The following is a 26,299-nucleotide window of genomic DNA, read 5'->3' on the forward strand; positions in this document are numbered from 1 at the left end:
ATTTGAGTAATACAACTGTTGTTAACTATGCAAACATTTCTTTCCTTTGTACTCTGAATATTTCTAGTGTGTGGATCACTGTATCTCTTTAGTGCCCACGGTTCTAATGTGTTCGATTCAGACACAGAGGTCTGCTGAAACCTGTTATTTTCTTGCTGCCTGACACCTTTCAAGTTTGTCCACTAGATGGTGCTAATAGCACATAAATTCTATTATGGAGAAACAGGAGCTGTATCTTGAGAAAAACGACTTGATGTCCCTTATTAAGGTTCAGTTCTATAAAATGTTACACATTTTGAAATACAGCAGTTGTTTAAGTCATATTGGCTTGAAGATTCCTTGAACTATTTGTTTCTTCCTTGGTTATACATGCAAAGTGCGTGCGCTCTGCCTCAGCTGAGAGGAATTCCCTGAGGTGATATGAACATTCTAAATGAAACGCCCAGAGCGTGCTGCAGATTTATAGCTGTTGGCCTTTGTGGTGAATTCCCAGAGGCACAATTATTATTGATATAATTTGGACTTAAACCACTTTACACCTTTGATCTTTAGCTGGAGAGTTATTTCCACGATTTAGCTGCTAAATATAGACTTCCAGGTGTAACAAACAGTTGACATTCGTAGCCACAACACTTTTCCTCACACTCTGAGCTGTACAGAAATACTAATGTCCCTTAATTAAATGTGGCAAGACTGCCTTAATGTTCCAGTTCGAGTGTGCTGGCTAAAAGGACAGATGGTCACTTGTGTCGTTACGCAAGCTTTCACATCCGATGACTTTACCTCTACACTGCAGGGTTACATTTAAATTTCACCATCCCTTGTGAAAAGTAAGACACTGCCTCAGCGGAATCTGTCTCAGGACCACAGCGCTCAATTAATCCTTCTTCACAGTTCGTATGTGCTGTTCACAACTTGGCGTGTTCTCTTTTGCATCACAGGATCCCACCTTTGTCGCCGGTGTAGAGATGGCCAATGATCACACATAAAAGCGATGACCGTGAAATGATAAGTTTAATAATACAACGCCCCAGCCACCTCACATCACAGTCCTGGTCACCCTCAGATCTCCAACAGTCTCAGCTCTCCTCCTGGAATCCTGGTGGGAGAGCCCATTATGATAAGGGTCAGAGGGGACACCTGGGCCAGGGATGAACCAACACAGGAAATACAAGATACCACAGAGGCTCCTTGTACACCGTCTTCATCCTTGTAGGTCCTCACAAAAACCACCCCTCAACATTCTAAGGCAGACTACTAGGTATACCATTACCCTTACATTCAAAGGAACCTTGGAACGTACCATTTACAAATAACAAGTGCGGATTGCACAACTAAGTACAACTTAATGAGTAATGTTTTTATCAACAGAAAAAAAATAATAAATATGTACATGCTATACTGATGTGAAACTACAAATATATACATAACACATGTGGGTTATAGCACGTATGCACTTTGGCATTATCTTCACCCATCCAATTGGGCAAGGTTTATCTTGCTGTTTTCAGCTCATGGGCAAAAATAATCCCCCCCACTCCCACTTCCCCAGAAGCAGGAAATGTTGGTGAGAAACCAATAGGATAGTTGCGAATATGTAGCTCTTTCTACGGCCAGTTAATTTAGTGCCAAATTTATAGAGGTGGATTTGACTATACTACACATGTTATCATGACAGTTCAGGTCTCTGATGCTGTTGATGTTTAATACATTGCCTATAGGGGTGCTGTACCAGTGGCAATGGAAATTGGTTTCTCAAATTATTTGTAGTTTAAAATTCATTTTACAGTTGTCAGTAATTTCCAGGCACATTGTATGAATTCTCCAGGCACTCATTGATTTGAAATATATCCGGTATCCTATTATGCATATGGCTGCCCCAGCAGTGTATAAATATTACATTATAATAGGTAACTGTTGCTGATTGTGGAGGGGGGGGGGGTCACCTCTGAACATGAGTGAGGCCCAGAATAATGTTTTTTGTTCAAATAAATTGACAGTCAACCGGTTTAAATATGACTTCACATTTCCATTTACTAAAACGAGGAGATGCATAGGAATTCTGACACGTTATCTAACTACTGTCCAGTTCTAATTCGTGATCAAATTGACTGCGTTTGTATTTATGGTTCTAAAGGGTTTTTTTTTCTCCTGCAGTTCGTAAAGAGTGCAGCAGCTCAAAGTTTTCGTGCCAGAATGGCCAGTGCATTTCTTTTTCTATGCGCTGTGATGGGGACAACGATTGTGAGGACCACTCTGATGAATTGAATTGCACGGTTCCCAAACCCCTGCATTGTCGATCAGGAGAGATGAACTGCCAGAGTGGAAGTGGGTGCTTTCTGAAGGAATGGCTCTGTGATGGAGAAGTTGATTGCGAAGATGGTACAGATGAAAAGGTGCTCGTTAATTACCTTCCATGAATTAAACTGTGATTGTCGCTGTTGCACAGCATTGATTTTATTTGTAACCAATGTCTTTAGCAAACCAGAAAGCTTCAATGGAAATTTGAGTAAATCTAACATTTGTTTTCTTTTTGCTAAATGTGTTAGAATATGGAAAGTCAACTAAAAGTCACGTAGGCACACGCAGCTGTCCCAGTAGAATGTTTGAGGCTTATACTAATGAGTAATTTCTCATTTTAATCAAATGAACAAGAGATTGATGGAACAAGTGACAGCCTGTAACACCCCACTGTTTTTACTAATTAAGTTGTCTTCACCTCACTAGTCAGTCTCATGGTTTTGGTAATGTTCTTTTCTGCGATTAATTATTGTACAGTTACAATAACTTTATGGGATGATTTGACCTTGTGTTTTGGGTACCTTTGTTATGCTCTAAAACCTGTTAAAATCATTGCATCATAAGTTAGCACTAATGGAAGTGATGGACCCAAATTGTTGTTTGCTTCTTTTCTCATTATATGGCTTTGAGCATCAAAACCCAAACCAGGGAGGCAAATGCTGTATGTGCTAGGACATAAGATAGTTAAATATTAAGGTTGAATTTTTGTTTCAATGCTCTAGGATTGCAAACTTGAAGCAATCAAATGCAGTGAATTCCAGTTTCCATGTTCAAGTGGAAATCAATGTGTTCCTGACTTCTGGAAATGTGATGGACAGAAGGATTGCACAGATGGAAGTGATGAAGAGGAGTGTAAGTTTGGGAATCTGTTTTGTAGTGTGTGAGTGAACTGGAGTAAGTCTTAATGATAAGTTATGAACTTGCATGTTATTGGCCTTTCACTGAGGAAGCCCAGATATGGAATCATTAGCGGTACGGGAGGGCAGATCAATATTAGCTATTAGGATGTTGGGACTTGAAGCATCACTGACAACATTGTAGTACTTGGTGCCAGATGAAACGGGATATGGACATCCATTGATTTCTATTTGATGACTAGCCAAGCTCACGTGTAGCTTCTCTGAGCTTACTGGAGGGCCTGTGAAAATCTGAGGTATAAAGGTATGCTTTATTCTGCACTATGTGGTGAGTTTCATAAAAATAAAAAAAATACATAAATTGCATTCATATGCATCAAGCAGTTGAATGGGCTCTCTGCTGTAATGCCTGATAACGTCTGTATGTTCTTGAGCCAATCTTTATGCTTAATTCCTTGTCATTACCTAAGATGTCCTCCACAATCCATGTTGAGAAAAGATGAACAGTGTGTGGCAAAAAAGTATCTGATTTTTATCTTTTGACAGTCTACACAAACTGTTGCCCTATGAAAAGGTAAGTGTCCTTATCTTTGAAATGTGCATTTGAGACATGGTGAAAGGCAGAGCTGTTAGTTTTGTCTTAGGAATGTATGTGTAGGTCAGCACACTCATGCTACAAGGGGTCAACAAAAGATATGTACCATCGTACAGGAAAAGTGGATATTTTGAAGTTTACTGAATCCAATCTTTTCAATAGACAAAGATTTCACAAGTTGGTGGTTTGCTAAAATGTGTGCAAGAAGTAGCTATCATGCTGTATTGGTTAAACACCCGATTTGTACATCTGCAAACTGTTTCTTTGTGCACCATTTTCATAAAAAATGTGTTGTCCAGTGGTCAACCATCATGGCTGTGTGGATGTAATTTACCCGGGCTCCGCTGTATTTTATATAGGAGCCTGGCGCTAATGGGCTGAGTTTTTTCAGCTTTCCGGTGCAGGAAAGCAGCAGAGCCCTCAGATGTAGACGGCTAGATAATTATACAGGAAGGGTGAAAGATTGAAACGCCTGCATGATCCCTGGAGGTGAGATCAACATGGTTGTGGCCAAAGCTGTATCGCAGGTGCAGCTAGTTGAAAAGTGATCCTTTTTGGCCTTTGCAGCACCACACAAGACCACAGAGTCTGCCAACTACACATAGGGGTGATGAGTGCTTTGTGTGTGTGTGTGGGGGGGGGGGGGGAGGGGGGAATTAGTGATACTGGCGAACCGCCGAGCGTTACAATGCCAGACTCTTCAATGGCAACCTGTGCTGACAAAGACCCGCATGTTATCCTGTGAGTGGCCTCAGGGGCTCAGATCAGTGACAAGATGGCCCTCTGGCAAGGGAACTGACCCTCTGGCAAGGCCCTCCTGCATGCGTCTTTTCACAAGAGGGGGCGCAATGACTTTATTGCAGCTCGCACTGTGCTCTGAAACTTACTGAACTGTAGGCTGTATTTTAGCCTAGAGGCCTTGGTAGACTTGCTCTCTGAACTTCTGGGAGATAATCGTACGGAAGTGTTGCTGGAGAGTGCATAGGGATGGTCCGTAAGTGACTGGGGGAGGGAGGCACACTCCCTCCAAAACCAAAGAAATGATTTTGCAAGCAGCCTGGAAACAGAAACCAGTCATTTTAAAGAGCAACATACTCATTCTTCCAGGATATTGTCTCTGGCACGATGCCTGCAATTTAAGCCAGCGATTGATCTATGCCGAGGCCATATCTGATTCAGATGGACCTACCCATCCAGCCTCTCTTAGAATCAAAACAAGTATCATCACTTTGAGGAACTTGAAGATGCAGCAGCCCTCCTTGGGTTGATACTTCATGATCACGAGAGTTTGGAGAGCAAGACCAGAGAGACCTCTGCAGGACTGGTGAGTACATCTACCAGTGGTCAGTAGCAGTCACAACGGAAAGTGAAACGTCAGGGCAAAAGATAGACTTAAGGTAGAACTGCAGCTATTCCCTCACACATCTTGAGCAATAAGAGGTAAAAGGCAAATTCCGCTGAATGACAGCCAAGGGTTCGTACTCATGTTGGGACGGGTTGGATTCACTTCAGAGAAAAGTATTCACAAAGCTTCAGCCTTGGGCCCAAAGGGTCTCAAGCGGTTGCTGTACGAGACTAACCTGTTGATTCCTCCTGGCATTATTGATTTACAGCCATTCACCAGACTATCGAACTACCCAAAGGCATTCTGTGGACTATGGTAGCGGTTATGTGCCCTTAATGCCGGAGTCTATTAGGTCTGACATAAGTTTAGCCTGTTGTAGGGAGACTAGACTTCCAGGTTTTAATGTTTTACTGTATTACTGCATGAGAGGAGACCATGTACTGCAAATTGGAGAGGAGGTTCAGAGGGCGTTAGGAGTGAGTTCTGATAATGGGTCAGTATGTGATGTTGGAGAGGGTAGTCAGAATATACTTTAGCAACTGCTGGGTCTGGACTGAAGCCTTATACCAATACCTATCCCATATATGGTATTAAACACCTTATCCTGGAATGTCAGAGCCTAATTTCCCACCTAAACACCATAAACTCGATGTACATCCTTGATCGGAGACTTAGCACATCTGAAGCATAGTGAGGACCACAGGCTATGACACATGTTATACCCTTTGATGTACAAATTGTCAGCCACCGCCAAGCAATAGATTGTCCCTTCTCTTTCACTCTTAACTAAAATTTCAAATCACAGACTGCAAAACCGATGGTGGGGAGAATAGCGGTCAAAGGGAACATTAAAGGGCGCAAGGGCATGGTGGCCTTTATCTACTCACCCAACTCGGGGCAATCTAAATTCAGTCACGCCCTACTTTCACTATTGGGTGGGTTTGCAGAAGGAAATAATATTTTAATGGGTGACTTTAATCCTGTATGGGGTCCTGCGTTAGACAGTACACACCACCATAGAACACATAGGTACTTTGTCCAAAGCCACAGAACAAGCGCTTCAACTGTTTGTTGGATGCTTGGAGAGCCATTCACCGCATAACCCAAATCTACTCTTTTGCCCAACTCCCATCACACATTCTGGATTAGACTGTTCGTCAGCCAATCCATGCTGCGCTTTAATGTGTCTGCCAGTTTCTATCCCATTGCACTCAGACCATGCTCTGGTGGAAGTTATTCTGGAGTGGCATGCCGCAAAATCCTGTTTTCAGAGGTTTTATTTTTTTTCCTGGCCCTCTCACATGGGATTATCCTTTGAGATGAAATCCGTCAAGCAACTAGAGACTACTTTAAAATGAATAATCCCAATACATTAGCCTCTCCACAGCATGGGACACTTTTATGCGGTTATTAGACAAAAATGTAGTTTCCTGATGACCACGCTCACTCAGCTGAGGGCCAGAGATTGATGGGAACTTGAGGCAGAACTTCATTTGGCTGAGCAGGCTCATAGTCTCACCCACTTTAATTCTACAATGGAAGATACAGCCTTACGAGTGAAACTCAATGTCATCTACACCAAAAGGGCAGAATTAACCCTGCTGCGTCTTAAATATATATATGAACAGGTTATAAGGTGCGTTCACATATGGGGTGACCACTACGAGCCAAACAAGAAAAGGGATTACCTAGGTAAAATACACGTAGCTCCAGAGAAGATAATACTGAAGAGGGGAAAGCTTGAATATTTTGAGGCTCTTATAAGCATTGTACACCTCAGATCCCAGGGATGATATAGAACAGTTGGACTGTTTGGAGGGAGTAGATTTGCCTCGGGTGTGAGCTGCCCAAAATGAGGTCTTGCAACATCCCAAAAGGGATGATCAATTTCAAAGTGCAATTGCACATCACCCAGACCCTACTGGTTCACTGCCCAGTTTTAGAAAACCTTTAGCTCTGGATACCACGTCTGATGGATTTATCTTACTGTGATTGAAACACGCACAGTGACCCCAGCGATGGTAGAGGTCTTGATCTGTTATCCCAAAGCCAGGTAAGGACCCTCCACTTATACACGTCTTACCTACCAATTGCTCTGCCCTATCTAGATACTAAACTCTATAGGAAGATACTAGCCAAAAGATTAGACATCATGCCTGAACTGATCTACCTCGGTCAGTCCAGTTTCATCAAGGGTCGACACTCATGACAATCAGAGGAGTGTTATCCACTTGTCTGAAAAAGCTGCAATAAAGCATACCCTAGCTGTGCTGCTGGCATTAGAACCCGAAAAAGCTTTCACCTGGGTGGATTGGTACTTCCTCCTTCATACACTGTCGCTTTGGATTTGGGGACCGATTTATAATTATGGTACAAGCTAACTACGCCCACCCATGATTTCAAGTGTTGGTAAAAGGCACTGCCTCTGATTACTTTAGTATTGAACCCCTAGCAGCCATAGTATGTGCTGCACCCACAATTTCAGCTCCAAGGATCACAAAATTTCCATGTTCGGAGATGTTATTGTCTAACTTCCCCCAGACATTGTTGACAGCCCTACAAACTGACCTCTGAATCTACATAACTGTCGCTGGGTTATGTATTAATCCTTTCTACTCTACCTAACCTTACCTACAAGATAGTGACCTCCACCCCCTTCCAGTGATGTCACTTATCTAGGAATAAAGATTTCTCCCAAACGGACTGATTTTATACAGAGCAAATTATCCTCCTCTACTGCACCAGCTAAAATCCAATCTGACGTTGGGCTCCACTATAGGTAACTGGGCTGGGACATATTAATGCAGTAAAGATGTCAGTGTTGCCGAAACTTCCATACCGTTTTCAGGGGCTCCCAACTGAAATAAACTGAGAGTTCTTCTCCTGCCTCCTCTAACTTCATGCTGTACCTGGCAAGGCCATAGAGCTAGACTACCATACAAGGTGTTGGCTCTTCCTAGAGATGCATGGGACTGGCCTTACCTGACTTCACTATACTCTAAAGTGTCAATTATAAATGATCTCTGACTGGTCAATGAGGGTATCTGACAAACACTGGCTCCACATAGGTAGAGCAGTGGTTGGTAGAACCATCTGGGATGTACAATGAAACCCAAGCCACTCAACACCTATCTTAGTACCCAGAACTGGGAAACATCCCCAACCACGACTTCTGAACAACAGTTGTGAACAACGAAAGCAGAAAAATGCTTTTGTTAACCAAGAATTCGTTCTGTGCCTTATCCATGCATGTGCTGAAAAACGCACATGCGTGGTTAAGGCACAGAAGAAGGGAGTCAGCTTTGTCGGAAGACACAATCAGGTAAGTGGGGCTGGGGCCGTTTTAGGGGTGGGGGGCTGGGGCATTTTTAGTTTTAGGGGCCGGGGTGGGGAGGGTCGCTGTAGTTTTGGGGGTGCAGGGTTGGGGTATATTTAGTTTGCAAGGGTTGGGGGGGTTGGTAGTTAACGTTTGTGGTTGAGGGGCTGGGGTTGTTTTAGGGGCAGAGTGGGGGGGGTCAGGGTGTTTTTAGGGGCAGGGTGGGGGGGGTCAGGGTAGTTTTTAGTGGCTGGGGTAGTTTAAGTTTTTGGGGTGCGGGTGGGGAGGGTACCGGGGGGGGGGGGGGAGTGGCATGCTTTTCATGCATGCCTTTACCAGGAACGCCTTTGCAACGAAAAATCATTAATGCATTTGTGGTAACCACGCAGTCGTTCCGACTGCGTTGTTTAGGCATGCGTGGTTCCAGCATGCGCTGTTCCAAGCCCTATTCAAGACTGACCAGGTGGGAAAAAACAAAAAAAACTGTTCAACAGATTAGAACAAAATGGATTCTTTCATGCCTTTCACAAGAGTGATCACGGTTTAAAAATAGATGTTCATAGTGTGGGAGTGTCTACACTATGACAGGGAACATATGAAGTTTATGTAAAGATACATCTAAGACTATGAAAACTATGTTGGATATATTTGTGTATACGAGTTGCAAAAACTAAGTTCAACTTTCTCCACACAGACATTGAGAGTTCTTAGTCTGTGCATTTTTACACATTTTTATTTTAAAAAAACTTAGAAATTCATTGACAAAATCAAAGGTTAAAGTCATGTTATAGATTGGTGAATTTTTCAGTGAAAACGTTAACATTTTGAATAAAAAAAAAAATCACCAGTTCTAGTTAGCAGCACTAACTTGCGCCTACACCATGTTCTGCTTATGACAGACCATATGACATCACTCATGAAATATTTTTTGACATCACTGATGACATCATCCAACCTTCGTTTTCCTGCATATAGGGATATAAATTACAATAGCATTACAGATCTGATGGCAAGTATAGAATAGCTCAGACCAAGATTAGGCTTCATTTCTACAAACAGAAAACTCAGGTGTTGAAAGCAGGTATTATGTGCACCAGTGGCCCTATGCCATAAACTTTGTGTTTAGTTCACATTATCAATCAACCGCAGATATATGGGAAACCCTCATTGCACAAGTTATTAAATATCTGTACAACTGGTCAAAGAAAGCTAAAATAGTGAAGGGCAGTTAGCAAACAAATGTCCTACCAGAGGTAGATTCTATCTGTATCAAATGTCAGACACACACTGAAGCTACATTAGGAAATAAACTTCATAGAGAACCAAATACTGTAAACCGTGTTTAGTCTATGAACAGAGTTGGTTCTATACAACACTATTTCAAAGAGTTAAATTCTCATGGAAAATAAACCACACAGTATTCAAAAGAATCTAAGAATAGTATATATTGTATACAACAGTTGTTATAAGATTTAAAATTTTAAAAAAATCAGAAGGTTCTAAAGATCATACTACCTGCACCCTTCATACTGTATACTTTACAGATAGACCATCTTCTGAATGTAGGAGGCGGGCCTGGTTTGTAGTGGGTACCTAAGGTACTTACACCTTATACCAGGCCCAGTTATCGCTTATTAGTGAAATGTAGGCAGTGTTCTAGCAGCTTAAGCTGTCTAGAGCTAGCTGTAGCAGAGGAGCTTAGGCTGAAATAGGAGACCTGCAAAGCTCCTGCAATACAACTATAGTTACACAGTACTTAAACACAAAAAGACAATACTCAGTGTTATCAAAAATAAAGGTTGTTTATTTTAGTGACACAAGGCCAAAAATATCTTAGAGGCAATTCTCCTCCTAGAGGTATATATTATACACAATATATACACTAGGCACCAAAATCAGGTAAGTAAACAGTCATAGAATAGTGCAAACAGTAGAAAATATAATAGATTGCAATTGGCCTATGAGCAACACAAACCATATACTAAAATAGTGGAATGCGAATGTCGAATTCCCCCGTAGGCAAGTGTAATGTTTAGAGGGGTGCTCTGAGTGTAAGGACACCAAAGGTAAGTAAAATACCCCACCCCAGAGCCCAGGAAAGCAGGAGTAAAGTACAGCAAGTTTCCTCAGAGCACACTACAAGTTGTGATAAGAGTTAGTGCAAGAACCAAGCATGACTGCAAGCAACAAACGATGGATTCCTGGACCTGAAGTCCTGTGGGGAGAGAGGAGACCAAGTCCAGAAGTCGAAGAAGAATCCAGGAAAGACAGGAGCCCCTGCCAACCTAGAAGAAGGTTCAAAAGTGGATTCACCTGTCAGAAAAAAAGTACAAACGTTTCGATGGCTGCGGGTTCCTGCTTGGTGCAGGAGATGCCCCACATAGTTGCTGGATGCAGGCTGTTTGCGTCGCTGGCTTCCGCCAACAAGCCTTGGTTCAAGCAAGTACGCGGTTTGTGTCAAAGGAACTGCCTGGACCCAGGAGGGACCTGGGAGCCTCAACTCTGACTGAGGAGACAGAGGGGGCTCTCAGCACTTCAGAGAGCCCTCAGAAGAGCAGGCTGCACCCACAGGAGTCCCAGAACACAGGGCCAAAGAAGATGCAAAGTGCAGTCGTCGCAGCACAGGGAGGCAAGCTCTTACCTCCACCAAATTTGGACAGCTGGACCTTTGGACAGTCTGGGTCACTTTGGTCCACCACCTGTGTTCCAGGGACACGCTTGTTGTCGGGAGAAGAGTCCCAGAGTACCGGTTGTTGTTGCAGAAGGTTGCCTGCAGAAGCAGGGAAGTGACTCCGTAACTCCACAGGGGATTCCTTCGGTTCTTTTGGTGCAGGGTGAAGACAGGCAGTCCTCAGAGCATGCACACCTTGGAAACTGTTGCAAACGCTGGCTGGAGCTGAAGTTGCAGGTCACAGGAGTCATCCCGGATACTTTGTTGCAGTTATAGCGGTTCCTGGAGCGGTCTGTGGTTGATCTGATGGTCAGAAGCTGATGCAGAGGAATCCTGGGGGAATCTTGCAAACCGAATCTGAGGAAATACCCAGACGAGATACCCTAAATAGCCCTGAGTGGGGGATTGGCTACCTACCCATGTATGCACCTATCAGGAGGGGTCTCTAACGTCACCTGCTGCCACTAGCCACTCAGATGTCTCCACATCTTATAATCCAAGATGGCTAACGCCAGGAACACTCTGGAGGAGCTCTGGGCACCACCCCTGGAGCTGCTCAATCCCCAGGAGGGCAGACACCTGTCTGTGAGGTGGCAGCAGTGGAAAGCTCAAAGCTGGTTTGGCATTACTGGGGGTCCATGATGTAGCCCCCAGCGTGCATGGGATTGTCCCTCAATACCAGATTTGGATGGGGGGGGGGTCAATTCCATGATCTTAGACAACTCACATGGCCATATTCGGAGTTACCATTGTGAAGCTACATATATGTATTGACCTATATGTAGTGCATGCTTATAATGGTGTCGCTGCACTCACGAGGTCCGGGGAATTGGCCCGGGACATGTGGGGGCACCTTTGCTAGTGCAATGGTGCCCTCACACACAGTAACTTTGTAGGTAGCCTTCTGTAAATGAAGGTTAGACACATATTTGACTTAAAAGTTAAGTGCAGTGAAAATGTCTGTGAAATAGTGTGAGCACTATTTCACTCAGGCTGCAGTGGCAATCCTGAAGAAAAGTTTGTATGAGCTCCTTATGGATGGCAAAAGAAATGCTGCAGCCCATAAGGATCTCCTGGAACCCCAATGCCTTGGGTACCTAGGTACCATATACAAGGGACTTACACAGGGGGTACAGTCGGCCAATCAGAATTGGAATCTGGAATCACTAAACTAGTGACAAATTTGGTAAGTAGAGAGAGTATAAGCCCTGGAGTTCTGATTAGCGGAACCTCAGTGACAGTCAAGCATACTGACAACACACATAGGCTACAAATTGTGAGCACTGGGGTCCGGGCTAGCAGGATCCCAGTGAGACAGGCAAAACGCACTAACAAGCACAAACAGGCCAAAAATGGGGGTAACCGTGCTAGAAAGAGGATACTTCCTCACACTGAAGCAAAACAAGCAAAGGTACATAGATTAGTACCTTGTTCACACACTTCTGTAAACCCATTGAGTGCGGGTGTCGGCCACTGGCTGCCCGCACTACCCCCCTGGTGCGGGACACGACCAGTGGCCGACACCAGGGAGGGGGTTAGAAAATCCTCGAGTGCAATTTTTATTTTTTATTTAAACCACAGGGAGACACGGAAGCTCCTGCCCCCCACCCACCCCTTTGTGACGCGCTGACGTCACATTGTTGTTTTCCCCATTGGAGCAGGAAGCGGCTGTAGGGCCGCTTCCTGCTCCGATGGGGAAAACTGCCCCAAACGGCCTTCCCCCACGTCCGGGAAGGCCTTGTATGAAAGTGGAGACTCTCCCCTTTCATACGAAGCCTTCCTGAAGCTGCGATCTAGGGTCAGGAAATGCCACTAGACACCAGGGATTTCACTTGGGGGGGAGGGGGCAGATCTTGAAAGAACGTGCTGATTGAGGGAAGAAGCGCATGTAAGGTGGCCTCTACTATTGCACGTATCACACACACACCAGCAATTTTGTGACTGTATGTAGGCTAGTGTTTTAGAGCAACAGTTTAGCCAATAGCAGAGATGGCATCTTGGTGGATGACTGCTGCTGATGTCGTCACTCGAGGACAACTCTGACATAGGATCAGAGACTGAGACAGCAGGTACTGAGACAGCATCTGAGGGATAGGACAATGGTGCAAACTCTGAGTGATTTTTCAGTTGGAGGTGTCCCATTGGATAACTCCTTCCAGTAAATTGTGAGGGAGGTGATGAGGACAGTCTTGTTGTCCCTTCGCAAGCACAGTCTGTGCAACGGGGCAATAGTGGGTTAGCCCAACCCAGAGAGCAGGTGAATGCGGGGGCAAACACAGAGAGGGTGCTCTCTTGGGAGCTCCCCAATTTAGTTCACCCCAAATTGTATTGTGAAGACATCAAAATTTATCTATCACAAAATAAACTGGTTTTGTAAGGCAGACACCTGTGTTTTTGGTCCTGGGTTCCATATAGGGAAACATATTAAACCCAAACATTTCTGGAAACTAGACATCCGGGGATGTCCACAGAGGTGTCACTTGTGTGGATTACTCAGTTTTCTTACCCAGAATACCCTGCAAAGCTGAAATGTTGAATAAGAACTCTATTTTTCTTGCATTTCTGTCAAACAAACTACAGGAATATGCTGCAATCCACAAAATTCCTACTACCCAGTGATTAATCACCTGTCCTGATAAAAACACTACCCCACTTGAGTCCCTATACCTAGTGCCTGCGTAAGGAATGGATCACCCAGGGTCAACAGTTGCCTCATGTAAGTACCAACATTGACCGTTGTGTGATCTATTCCTGTCGCGGGCACTAGGCCTACCCACACAAGTGAGGTACCATTTTTATCGGGAGACTTGGGGGAATGCTGGGTGAAGGAAATTTGTGTCTCCTCTCAGATTCCAGAACTTTCTATCACCGAAATGTGAGGAAATTTTTTTTTTTTTTTTTCAAATATTGAGGTTAGCAAAGGATACTGGGTAACAAAACTTGATCAGAGCCTCACAAGTCACCCTATCCTGGATTCCCCTAGGTGTCTTGTGTTAAAAAAAAAAATGTGCAGGTTTGGTAGGTTTCCTTAGGTGCCAGCTGAGCTAGAGGCCAAAATCCACAGCTAGGCCCTTTGCAAAAAAACAGCTCTGTTTTCTTTGTGAAAATGTGATGTGTCCATGTTAAGTTTTGGGGCATTTCCTGTTGCGGGCGCTAGGCCTACCCCCACAACTGATGTACCATTTTTATTGGGAGTCTTGGGGAGTGCTAGGTGGAAGGAAATTTGTGGCTCCTTTCAGATTCCAGAACTTTGTCACCCAAATGTGAGGAAAGTGTTTTTTTGGCCACATAACAGAACTTGATCAGGGCCCCACAAGTCACACATCTTGGAGTCCCCTAGATGTCTAGTTTTCAAAACTGTGCAGGTTTGCTAGGTTTCCCTAGGTGCCGGCTGAGCTAGAGGCCAAAATCCACAGCAAAAAACACGTCCGATTTCAATATAAAAATGTGATGTGTCCATGTTGCGTTTCCTGTCGTGAGCATTAGGCCTACCCACGCAAGTGAGGTAACATTTTTATCGGGAGACTTGGGGGAACACAGAATAGCACAAGTGTTATTGGCCCTAGTCTTCCTCTACATTTTTTCCTTCCAAATGTAAGACAGTGTGTAAAAAAAGACGTCTATTTGAGAAATGCCCTGTAATTCACATGCTAGTATGGGCACCCCGGAATTCAGAGATGTGCAAATAACCACTGCTGCTCAATACCTTATCTTATGCCCATTTTGGAAATACAAAGGTTTTCTTGATAGCTATTTTTCACTCTTAATTATTTCAGCAAATGAATTGCTGTATACCCGGTATAGAATGAAAACCCATTGCAAGGTGCAGCTCATTTATTGGCTCGGGGTACCTAGGGATCTTAATGAACCCACAAGCCCTATATATTCCTGCAACCAGAAGAGTCTAGCGCACGTAACGGTATATTGCTTTAAAAAATCTGACATTGCAGGAAAAAGTTAGAGTAAAACGTGGAGAAAAATGGCTGTTTTTTCAGCTCAATTTCAATATTTTTTTTATTTCAGCTGTTATTTTCTGCAGGAAAACCTTGTAGGATCTACACAAATGACCCCTTGATGAATTCAGAATTTTTTCTACTTTTCAGAAATACTTAGCTTTCCAGGATCCATTGTTTCACACCCATTCCTGGCACTAACTTGAAGGAGGATGAAAGCACCAAAAATAGTAAAAATGAAGTATGTCCCAGTAAAATGCCAAAATTGTGGTTTTATGATTCTACTCTGCCTGTTCCTGAAAGCTGGGAAGATGGTGATTTAAGCATTGCAAACTCTTTGGTGGTGCCATTTTCAGGGAAAAAAACACAAACCTTCTTCGGCAGCCCTTTTTTCCCATTTTGTTGAAAAATACACATTTTTTGTTGTGTTTTGGCTAATTTCTTAGTCTCCTCCAGGGGAACCCAGAAACTCTGGGTACCTTTAGAATCCCTAGGATGTTGGAAAAAAAGACGCACATTTGGAATGGATACCTTATGTGGCCAAAAAGTTGTGAAGGCCTAAGCACGAACTACCCCAAATAGCCAAAAAAGGTCTCAGCACTGGGGGGGGGGGGGGGGAGGGAGACAAAGGACCAGCAGCTAAGAGGTTAAGCATGAATTATCCTGGCAATTCTCTCTAACTAAAGGATGCTTACAAATGTTAGTATCTACTAATAGTTTTTCCTGATGGAAACGTTTTCTGCAGAAGCAAAACGTTGTGTAAACCATAATGAACACAGTTCAACTGTTCCTTGCACACAGTGTTCAGTGTAAGGAATTAACATATTAATTCCATCTATAAATCTATGGTGCAGTATGTATACAGGTGTTTTGTACACACAACCATTAGTTGGACCAAGGCTGTACAAAATTAGGTAGAAAACTATTGTAGTCCTCTACCACTATGTGAACTGTACAACAAACTAGCACACTCATTGGATGATGTCATCAGTGATGTCATCAGTGGTGTCATAGAACAGATCATGAGTGAGGTCTTATGTGAGGTCTTAAGTAGTGCATGGTGAGGGCACAAGTTATAGTTAGTGCTGCTAAGAGTGGTTAACTAGAACTGGTGAACTCCTGTTTTCTTTCTTTTCGTTCAAAACATTAACGCTGTCAGTGAGAAGTTCACCTGTGATGTTACTTTGACCATTTTTTAAGTTCAGTGATGTGTGTATGTATATATGTATGTGTGTATATATAGTGAGACTACAAAGTTTTTTCCTTTAGGATATACAGCCTTTGCTTTTTAGGTATTCTGGGTTTACAGCAAGGAAAGAGGTAAGCTTGGGTAAACGTTTATAGTTTGTAAACTTTCTGACATCTGGTAGCAGTGAGGGAGACAACAAGTAACTGTGTATTTTCTGTTTTCCAGACCCATTGGTGCTCAGGAGGGTACAAGCCCATTCAGGTCCTAAGTGGACGTCGAGCCTAGGCCCAGAATCTTCATGTGTTTATTTCATTTCCTCCATTTTCTCCTTTCCCCTGATTGCTGTTACTTGGAGAGTGCCATATTCCTCCAGTGATAACAGCACTTGGGAAGCACAGGAATTGGCTTGTGTACTCCTGTCATTCCTACCAGATTCTATGCAACCACATTGTCGTAGTGTTTCCATGACAATTTATCTGAACTCACCCAGTGGTTGAGTCCGCCAATGTGGTGCTCACTTACCTTGGTGTGGATAGGTCACCAATGATGAAGCCTGCCACAAATGGGTGAGGTGGCCTACCCATATCTCTTAGGATACCTGCAGATGGTTTTGAAGTGACACAATTGTTCATGTTAAGTAATCGCTGACACAAATTCTTGTTAGCAGATAAACTTTCATTCCATACTTGACACAGCAAAGGGCATTGAAAGGACCAAAGAAGAAATGTAATTCTCAAAGTGCTCATGCCATTCTTCCTGTTTCTGTAGATTCTTCTGTAGGTGGTAAAAATGGTTGCGGAGGAGACAAGTTCCATAGATTTCCAGAAGCCATTATTTCTATACATGTCAATTCCCAGAATACTTTTTTCAATACTTTACCGCCTACGAGGAAGTGTACTTTAACATATATGTATTCCTAAAATATAATATAATTTTAGGGAATTACTAGTTTTTGTGCAAAAAAAAAAAAGATAGCAAGGTGTGTAACTGGAGAAACAGTGGCACACGAAGATCAATAAGTGTCACTGTAGTAGATGATCGAAATTGGATAAATGATACTAGTCCCATATCCATTAAGTCACTTGCTGGCAGTAGTAAATTTAAAATGTTTTGCCATGTGTGCGCATTACTGGTAAAATGCCCACATTTATAAAAACTCCAGGGTGTAAAACTTACTGTTTCTGTGCATGTCACTTAGTTTCTTTCTTTTCTTTTTTTAAAAGCTTTAGCTTCGCATTTTAATGATTAACAAGACACATTGATCAAAGTATCCAGCATTCAGGGAGGCAATTCAATAATAAAAAAAGACAATTATCATTATCAGTTATGATATAAGTCTATACTGGGTGATTAACGTAGCACAAAGTACAGAGATGAACAAGGTTATCTATCAATTTCCCGCCTAGTATGTCTGACCAGTGTGAAGGAGTTTTTTTAGCCATCCTTCATGAGAAGGTGCTCTAATTCTCCCCTGATGTTTTGGTGGTCCCTCATAGTGCGAGCTGTACAGACGTTTATGGCGGGTTTTCACCTCTGGTAGGTTAGTTTCTAGTTCTTGTCTTTGTAACTGAGTCTGCATTCGAGCTCAGCCATGTGGGATATTAATTTGCCCCTCAGGACATCCTTTGCTGCGTCCCAATGGGTCACAAGGGACACATCCCCCAATATATTTTTTTTTTTGTTGTTGTTGTTTTTGTAAAATAGTGTTCTAGGGTGTCTTTGATACTGTCATAAAAGGAAGGGTCATGAAACGCTATCTCCTTTAGCACCCAGGGACAAGGGAATAAAGGGCATCATGCCCTATGTCTAGGCAAACAGGTGCGTAGTCTGATAGGACTTTCTACTCCAGTCATGGACTAAAGGAGCTATGGGGCAAGCGTGTTGGAAACAAAAAAGTATTGCGTGATTGTGTTTTGTGGATGTCAGAGTAGAACAAATAGACGCAATCTCTGGTATGAAGGTGTCTCCAAGCATCAATCGGGAAAGATCAGTGATGCCCTGGAGGAAGGCGGCAGGGAAGCATTACCACCCCCCCCCCCACCCCCCCCCCCCAAGTCGCACTCTGCATTTATCAATGCATGGATCAAGTGTGGCATTCAGATTCCTCCCCTCCACCCCCCCCCCCCCCACCCCCTCAAGGTAAAGGAGCCACATGCAAAGTGGGAAAGGGTGGGGGAAAACCTCAGTATAGAAAGTAGCTGTCAGTGTTGGGACCGTAGATTGACATTAAAGTAATTATAAAGGGGCCTGAGAGACCCCTTGATGCCCACTAGGTGGCCCTCTGCTTCCCTAAGAGTGGTTTAAGTTGGAACAAGAGCCTCCTGCAAAACAATAGGGCCGCCCCACGCGCTTTAGATGTGAGATGAGTCGAATAGTGTAAGTTACCAATAAGATGGTAGATGTTGTCGTCTCTGAGGAGATGTCTCTTGCAGGAAGGCGATAGACTTCCTGTCGTCCAAGCTAATTAGTCCGTGCCCTACGCTTTATGGGGAAATTGAGACCTTGGACATTTAAAATAACCAATATAAGTTCCATGAGCTAAACGGATAAGAAACACTATCCCCAGTTAAAGGAGCACTGAGGTAGTGGCAAGTCTTTCCGTGGTGAGACAGGCATAATCGTTTCAATGTATGACCAAACATATGTGAAACATCAAAGAACCAAACAGAAGCTCCTAATATGCCAATATGAATGGTCCAGACTTGTCCCCACGTGAGTAGGGACCATGTGGGACAACAAGAAAAAAAAACAAGAAACACAGCACAGACTAAAGAGAAAATCTCCCAGCCAGAAGGAGAAAATGTAAGGGGGCGAGTCCCATATGTCGAACTCTGCCAGAGAATAAAATAAAGGCACAGGTGAACCGGGGCGCCGCTGCTTAAACAAGGAGGGCGGCTATGAATGGCTGCAGGCCACGAGAGCCTGGAGAGATGTAGGGCCAGATGCCCAAGATCACCTCAGCATCCCTGCGCCCAGGGCCAGACAGAAAGGGCCCTCCGCTGGCCTCCGAGATAGTGGGGGAAGATCAAAAGGTGCTGTGTTGGAGCCGAAAGTCAATCACAGCAGTGCAGGAAGACATGTCAGGGAGGGCCGCCAAAAGTGAGGCAGAAAGGAGAGCCATGCATCACCCCCCTGGGAGCACAGGGCCCAGTGCGCCAGCAGGGCCCCAGAGGGCGTAGCCAACCCTCAGTTCTGTTGGGTGCCGAGCTGCCCCGCCGCGCACAAGGCCAGTGGCCCTGCCCTCCTCCTCGGCTGTGCCAGCAGGCCATAATTTATCTCCGAGTGGCCCTGGCAGCCAGTGACCACCTCCAGGCACAGCTGAGAGCAGACCGTGCTCATCCGGACTCTTCTCCAACAGCCCTCTTCCCCTGTCACCAGGGCACAGGCCCAGCAGTCCTGCCTACTCTTGATGTGCAGGTGCGGCTTGCTCCACAAGGCCAGCCTGCAGCTCACAAGATGGCCGCCGTGCCCTGAGCCCAGCCCATGACTGGACGAGGGCGGTCCAGCCATATACCAGGCCGCCTTGTGTCCCTCACTCCTCCCCGTGAGGCTTACTGTTCTCCAGGCTCCATTACTGCGACCTTGGCGAGTGTGGGCTCTCGTTACAAGCTGGGCTTAGAGGGGAAAGGGGGCACCGGGCAAGAACTCTGGGGAGATGCATCTTGCCTGGTCTCCATCTTGGCCACCCCCCTAAACTTACTGTTTGTGTGACAGACGTTAAGGTTTCCACAAACAGAGCGGCTAAGAATCGTGTGTAGATAATCACTAAAAGAAATGTAGAGTGAAAAGTGGTTTAAAATGGCCGCAGACATAAGGCTGACAAAGCACCTTATCACAATCGGAAATGGCCGGTATACCAATGCAAAGTTTCTCTCAAATCAAAATGGCATGCCAACAAGACGTGCCACATTCAAACACATTACTGCAGCAAAAGATCTGTGCACTGCACTCCAAAGGCTTAGAATGTTACCAACGGCTCAAAAGAACAGTTGGGTACACAGGAAGGTAAAAATAATTTAGTTTCAAATACTTACAACTTTCCATTATAACAGGTTTGCTGTATGCCAGGAGAATAAATGTTTTTCAATGTGAAATGAATCCTTCACACTCTCAAATCACCATAAATACAATGACCATTAGGATCAGTTTAACATGTGTTTTTCGAGGTGTCAGGGTTACAGCAAGCTCATCGTCAACTTTAATCTCTGACACAAATTCTTGTTAGCAGATATACTTTATTCTTCCATACCCTGACACAGCAAATGGGGATCGAAAGGACCATTACATTGGACACTTTCTCTAAATGCCTACTGTAATCCAACACCCCAAGGTTCCACATAGAACTAGCTGACATAACAATCCAAGGCTCAGGTGTACGGTTCCTCATAAGGCTAATAGTCACATTGTATGTTTTAAACATGTCAAAATAAATAACACTTCACAAAACAAGGGAAACCCAATAATATGAAGGGACCTGGGGGTCAAGGAATATTGAAAAGATCAAGGGTCCCTTACTAATCAAATGTGCTCAACAGTTTGTACATAGAAATACAATTAGTTTTATGTTTGTTATCAGACTAAAATGTATTTATTGATGGATAAGTCAAGAAAGAAATAGGAAAGGAACATCCATATGAGAAAATAGATTAAGAATATACACCTTACAGCATACTCAATATATTCAAAACATGCATAGAATACTTTGTCATGAATTCAACAATTGTTTATAGAAAATTACATTTCTTCATAGTAGGTGATGGTTCTGGAAGGCATTTGTATAAATATAGCTCAGGCAGTGTCGTTTGATACATTATAGTACAGTTATTGTTTTAATTCCCAAAGTACCAGTACTCGTACAAAGAACCAAACGCAAATATTTAAGAGTTAAGGTACAATTTGTTAATGACATTTCAATCCCTAAGTCATAATGCACAAGATCAATATCAGGATTCAGAAAGTACGCCTGAGAGGAACAAATACAATTTACATCAACAATGGTGATATATTGGCTGAAGAAAAAATGTAAAGGAGGGGAGACAGGGAAATAAGGGAAGGAAAAACATAAGATACAAATGTTTGAAATTTCAATTAAATTGTCAGAAAAACTTACAAAGCCATGTGACCATTAATAATGAAATACCCAGTGAAAAAGGCATTCGTGCAACAGTTTTAAGTTATAAGCCAATGTGAAAGTGATATACTATGAAGACTGGTCAGCTCCATTCAAAAGCAACGTAGAGGAAAACCACTCCAAAGGATGGAAGATTGCAATAGCTTGGTTGGCTAAGAATTTGACCCCTGTTCCATACTAATCCTAGTTTATAAGTGGAGGAATCACACCGGGGGATGTATTGTTATATGAACCTATGATAAATGCCACTAAAATGTTTTCGAAAATAAAGGGAAACAACCTATGACGGTGCCACACTGAAACTCCAACTCGTCATGAATCAAGCCAAGAGGACAAAGGGTCTTAGCACACCACACATGCTATTTGGTGACTATGCCCCTAGAACAAAGAGAATGCAGTATCACTCAGTTATGAGGAGGCATGTACAAAGTATCACATGCAAAATTATGATCCAAAGTCAAACCTTAGCACATGTCAAAGAGTAGTAGTGTTTTGCTAAACCAAAGCCAAGGGAAAAAGTGTTCTTGCGAGGCGTGCGTGACAAAATTAAGGTCTATAGTCATAAAAGAGGTGTGAAGATACATTTCTCAGTAGTGCTAGAAGAATTTTAATCCTATAACGAATGTAAACATATGCACCCCCTTGCTGGCATTTACCCCGTGCCCCCCAGTCCTTGGTCAGAGGGACAGACCTTACCCTGGGCCTCCAGCCAATCCCATACCTCCTCACTGGTCGCAAAGAAGTGGGAACTTCCCTCAAGGAGTACCTTAAGATTTGCGGGGTATAGCAGCATGTATGCTAGGCCAATTGTTCAGTTTTTGTTTAGCCCCTGCAAATGACTGACATTGTTTCTGGACCAGCTGGGTGTAATCAAGGACGAAACGGACCACATGGTTCTTGTGTTCCGGATGTCTGTGTATCCTTACCTCACAGAGGATAGCATCTCTCTGTTGATCAGATATTTGCTATCAGTGTGTGGGGGGGACCCCCCATGGGAGTAGGGGTGGCGGTAAGGATCAGTGGGCTCTTTCTACCACGAACACTGAGGATAGGGCCTCTCTTGGAATCCTATCTCTTACTTATCGTTCCAATCCCTGTGCCCCTTCAGGAATTCCAACAAATGGTAGGTTGCACTTCCTGGAACGTCCCTCGGTTTCCTCTGCATGTGCCTTTTGTGCTGTCAGTCATCACTGTGGCCCTAAGGGAGGTAGGTTGTTGCTGCATCTGGTCCACTTGCTGCTTTGTGGCTTTGGATCTGTCTGCCACCAGTAGGTTTACTTCTATCGCAATGAAGTTGATCTTAGCCTGGATAATGACACTGGATGTTTATGGCTTTTAGTATTGGAGTGCCAGTGGGGCCTGGGATGTCTGGAGTTTACTCCTCACCTCGTAAGACCGCCTCTCCGCCGAATGACCAGTTGTAAACTTGGCAATTTTGGTTTCTTGGGGACCCGTGGCGCTTTCTCTTCCGAAGGTGGTGACCCCATGGGCGACCTGCTGGGACGGAAAGATGTCAGAAGGTTATATTAATCTGTTTTCTTGTATGGATATTCCTTTCCCGTTAATCATTCTTGATTTATTCATTATTAAATACATTTTTACTTTGATAACATACATATAACTCATTGTATTTCTATGTACAAATTGTTCAGCACATCTGATTGGTAGAAAATAAATAATATCACAACTCTTTGGTGTGGCATTTTATCTGGCAAAGGGCAATAGGAAGATGCATACGTTAAGTTTTTCTCCCACTGGTATGTCTCCTCTAAAGGAACAATTCCCTAAAAGGCCTTTCATAGTAAACAAAGTCCTCTTACTTGAGAACATGGTGCCCTCCCATAACTTCTGTGAGTCTTGACGCTGTTACTCATGCAGAACTTTTTGTATTCTGATAAAATCCTGATTTTGAAAAAGAGACCTGAGTTTTTTAAAATTTATAACGTGAACCCCTCACAGGTTGAGGCCTTCAAGCTTGCTAAGCTGTATTTCCTAAACACTGGTCTGGCACCCTATGGGCTAGACCACAAGGGAAGCACATTTCTGCAGCTTTGGCAGCTTCAACCTAGATGTCCAAAAAGTCAGTCTGTCAAGCCACTCTCCCCATTCAATTCGATCAGCCTTCAGCACAGACAAATGCTACCTGTGGAGCGGACTAGGGCACTGCACCTGATTGATTAAATTATCTGTGTGGTGAGGGGAAAAAATGAAGGTAAACTTTGAGTCCTACGAATGCTCTGCCTAAGGATCATTAGACTGGCTTGGAGATTTTCTGCTTTAACTCCTCTGCTCACACTGCTTGAGGCTCATGGCTTTCTACCTCACCAATGATATTGATGCTTGCTGTACCAAAGTACCCTCTTTCTTGGCATGGTTATCCCCATTTTCTGCCTGTTAGTGTGTTTGAATGTCTACTGGGATCCTTCAAACCAGGACCCCAGTAGTTTAGTGCTCTATTCTGAATTGTATCTTTTTCTTCCCACAATAGTCATACTGGTCCCCCCTGCATGTAAGTCCCCAATATATGGTACCTAGGTACCCAGGGCATTGGGGTTCCGAGGGACACCAATGGGCTGCAGCAGTTATTCTGCCACCCATAGGGAGCCCATGCAAAGGGTTCTGCAGGCCTGTAATTGCAGCCTGTTTGAAATGGGTACTTGCACCGGTTTTCACTACAGGTTACTACACCAGGTCACTGTAGGTAACCCCTATGGTAGGCCCACTCAGCCCGGAGGGCAGGTTGCAGGTACCTGTGTGTGGGCACCCCTGCCAGAGGTGCCCCCACAAACTCCTGATCCATTTTCCTGGACTTTGTGAGTGCGGGATGACATTTTACACGTGTACTGGACAGAAGTCACTACCTTTGTCCAGTTACATAATGGTAACTCCGAACCTGGGCATGTTTGGTATCAACCATGTCAGAAGTAGACCCCAATACTGTGGCAAGTACTGGAAGTATGATTCCATGCACTCTGGGGGCTCCTTAGAGGATCCCCCAGCATTGCTACCACCTTTCTTACAGGGTTTTCCCGGCATCCCGGCTTCTGCCACCCCTCAGACAGGTTTCTGCCCTCCAACTGCTTGATCTTATCAAGCCCAGGAAGGCAGAATAAAGGATTTCCTTTGGGAGAGGGAGGTAACACCCTCTCTATTTGGAAATAGGTGTGACTGGCTTGGGAGGGTAGCCTCCCCAAGCCATTGGTATGCTTCGAAGGGCACATTTTGGTGCTCTCTGTGCATAAACCAGTCCACACCAGTTCAGGGACCCCTAGTCCCTGCTAAAGGGGAGTGACCACTCCCCTTTATCACCAGCCCAGAGCTCTTCCAAAGGGTACCTGGGTTCTATCATCTTGTTCCCAAGGCTAGCAGAGAACTCTGGGAGCATTTAAGTAGCCAGCCCAGGCAGGTGACATCAGAGCCCCCTCCTGGTAGGTGCTTACCTGGTTAGGTGACCAATTCCCCTTTCAGGGCTATTTAGGGTCTATCTTGGGTGGGTCCTCAGATTTGGCTTGCAAGATTCCAGCAGGACTCCTGCAACCTCCACTTTGACTTCTGGCCACAGGAACTGTGACTGAACCCTCTGGGAATGCTACAATGTAGAAGACTTCTGCAACTTGGTTTCCACGTCTCCTGCTAGCTTTGAAACATTTCCCTGGCCGTGCATACTCAGAAGACTGCAACGTTTCAGCCTGCACAAGAAGGAGGAATCTCCCTTGGAGTGAAGGAGTCACTCCCCTGCAATTGCAGGCACCTACAACAAGTGATGACCGGCTGCGTTGATCTCCCCTCATCTTGCGCTACGTGGATCCTGCATCACAGGTGGTGGTCCGGAGTAGTCCTCTTGGTCCTCTTTGACAGTTGTCCAACTTTGATGGAGGTAAGCCTTTGCTTCCCCATGCAGAACAGTACCCCAGTGCACCACATCTCTTGCAGCTGCCAAGGCTTGTTTGCATCTCCTCCAAGGGATCTTCAGGCGACGTGTAGCTTCAGCCCCCAGCACTCTATCCTGCAAAGCACAGCCTCCTGCATGGTTCTCCTGTGGCGTGGGATCCTCTTGTAGTGCTGAGTGGGCTGCTTCTGTGGGTGATACCTCTGCTCATGTGGACTCTTTGCGACACAGAGTCCCCAGTGACTCCCTTCCCCCCCCCCCCCCCCCTCCCTACCCCCTCTCCTGGGTTGAGTCCTCCTGGGCCTTGCTGGTCCCTGGTAACACCACTTTTCCACTAACCGAGTTTGCCTTTGCCAGGGCTTGTTGGTGGAATGCCTGCCCAGACACCTGTCTGCAATCTTCCTTCCTGCCTGAGACATCATCTGATTCCATCAGGAACTCTTCTCTGGCTCCAGAGCTGCAGTGCTAACCTGTTAATCACCGCTGACCAACTCCTGCAACTATAGCTGGGTGGGTAGTAGCTCCTATTCCTCCTGGACTCTACTGTGACTCGTGGACTAGGCCCCCCTCTCTCCACAGGTCTTTTTTCTTCAGGAATCCACCTCTGGTTTTCTTGCAGTCTTGTCTGGATGTCTTACTACTTTTCCCCCTTTTGGGTGGTTTTGGGAAAATCCAGTGTTTTACTCCGGCGTTCCTGGTCACTGGGGGTACTGTTACTTACCTTTGTGGTTTTCTGATACCCTAGGGTCACTATTGGTTATTGATGTTTGCACTGTTTTTTTCTAACCTTTTCTATGCCCGTTTCTAATTGCTACTGTATATATTTAGTATATTACCTCCTATTGGTGGGTTGCCCTTCTAGTATTGTGGTGATTTGTTCCAAAAATAAAGTACCTTTATTGTTGTACAACTGAGTGTTTTCTTTCGTGTATGTAAGTGCTGTGTGACTACAGTGGTATTGCATGAACTTTGCATGTCTCCTAGATAAGCCTTGGCTGCTCATCCACAGCTACCTTTAGAGAGCCTGGCTTCTAGACACTGCCTACACTTCA

At 44.3% G+C, this 26,299-nt stretch overlaps 1 protein-coding gene across 1 annotated transcript in view; it reads left to right on the forward strand.

Moving 5' to 3' along the window:
• LOC138298467 (low-density lipoprotein receptor-related protein 2-like) overlaps positions 1–26,299 on the forward strand; it is a 1,267,625-nt gene that overhangs the window by 657,893 nt on the left and 583,433 nt on the right. Inside the window, exons 19-20 of the mRNA XM_069236878.1 lie at positions 2,158–2,396; positions 3,024–3,153. Of these exons, the coding sequence (XP_069092979.1) occupies positions 2,158–2,396; positions 3,024–3,153 (369 nt within the window). The remainder of the gene's footprint in view (positions 1–2,157; positions 2,397–3,023; positions 3,154–26,299) is intronic.

Source organism: Pleurodeles waltl, chromosome 1_2, assembly GCF_031143425.1.
Source record: "Pleurodeles waltl isolate 20211129_DDA chromosome 1_2, aPleWal1.hap1.20221129, whole genome shotgun sequence".
NCBI classification, from domain to species: Eukaryota; Metazoa; Chordata; class Amphibia; order Caudata; family Salamandridae; genus Pleurodeles; species Pleurodeles waltl.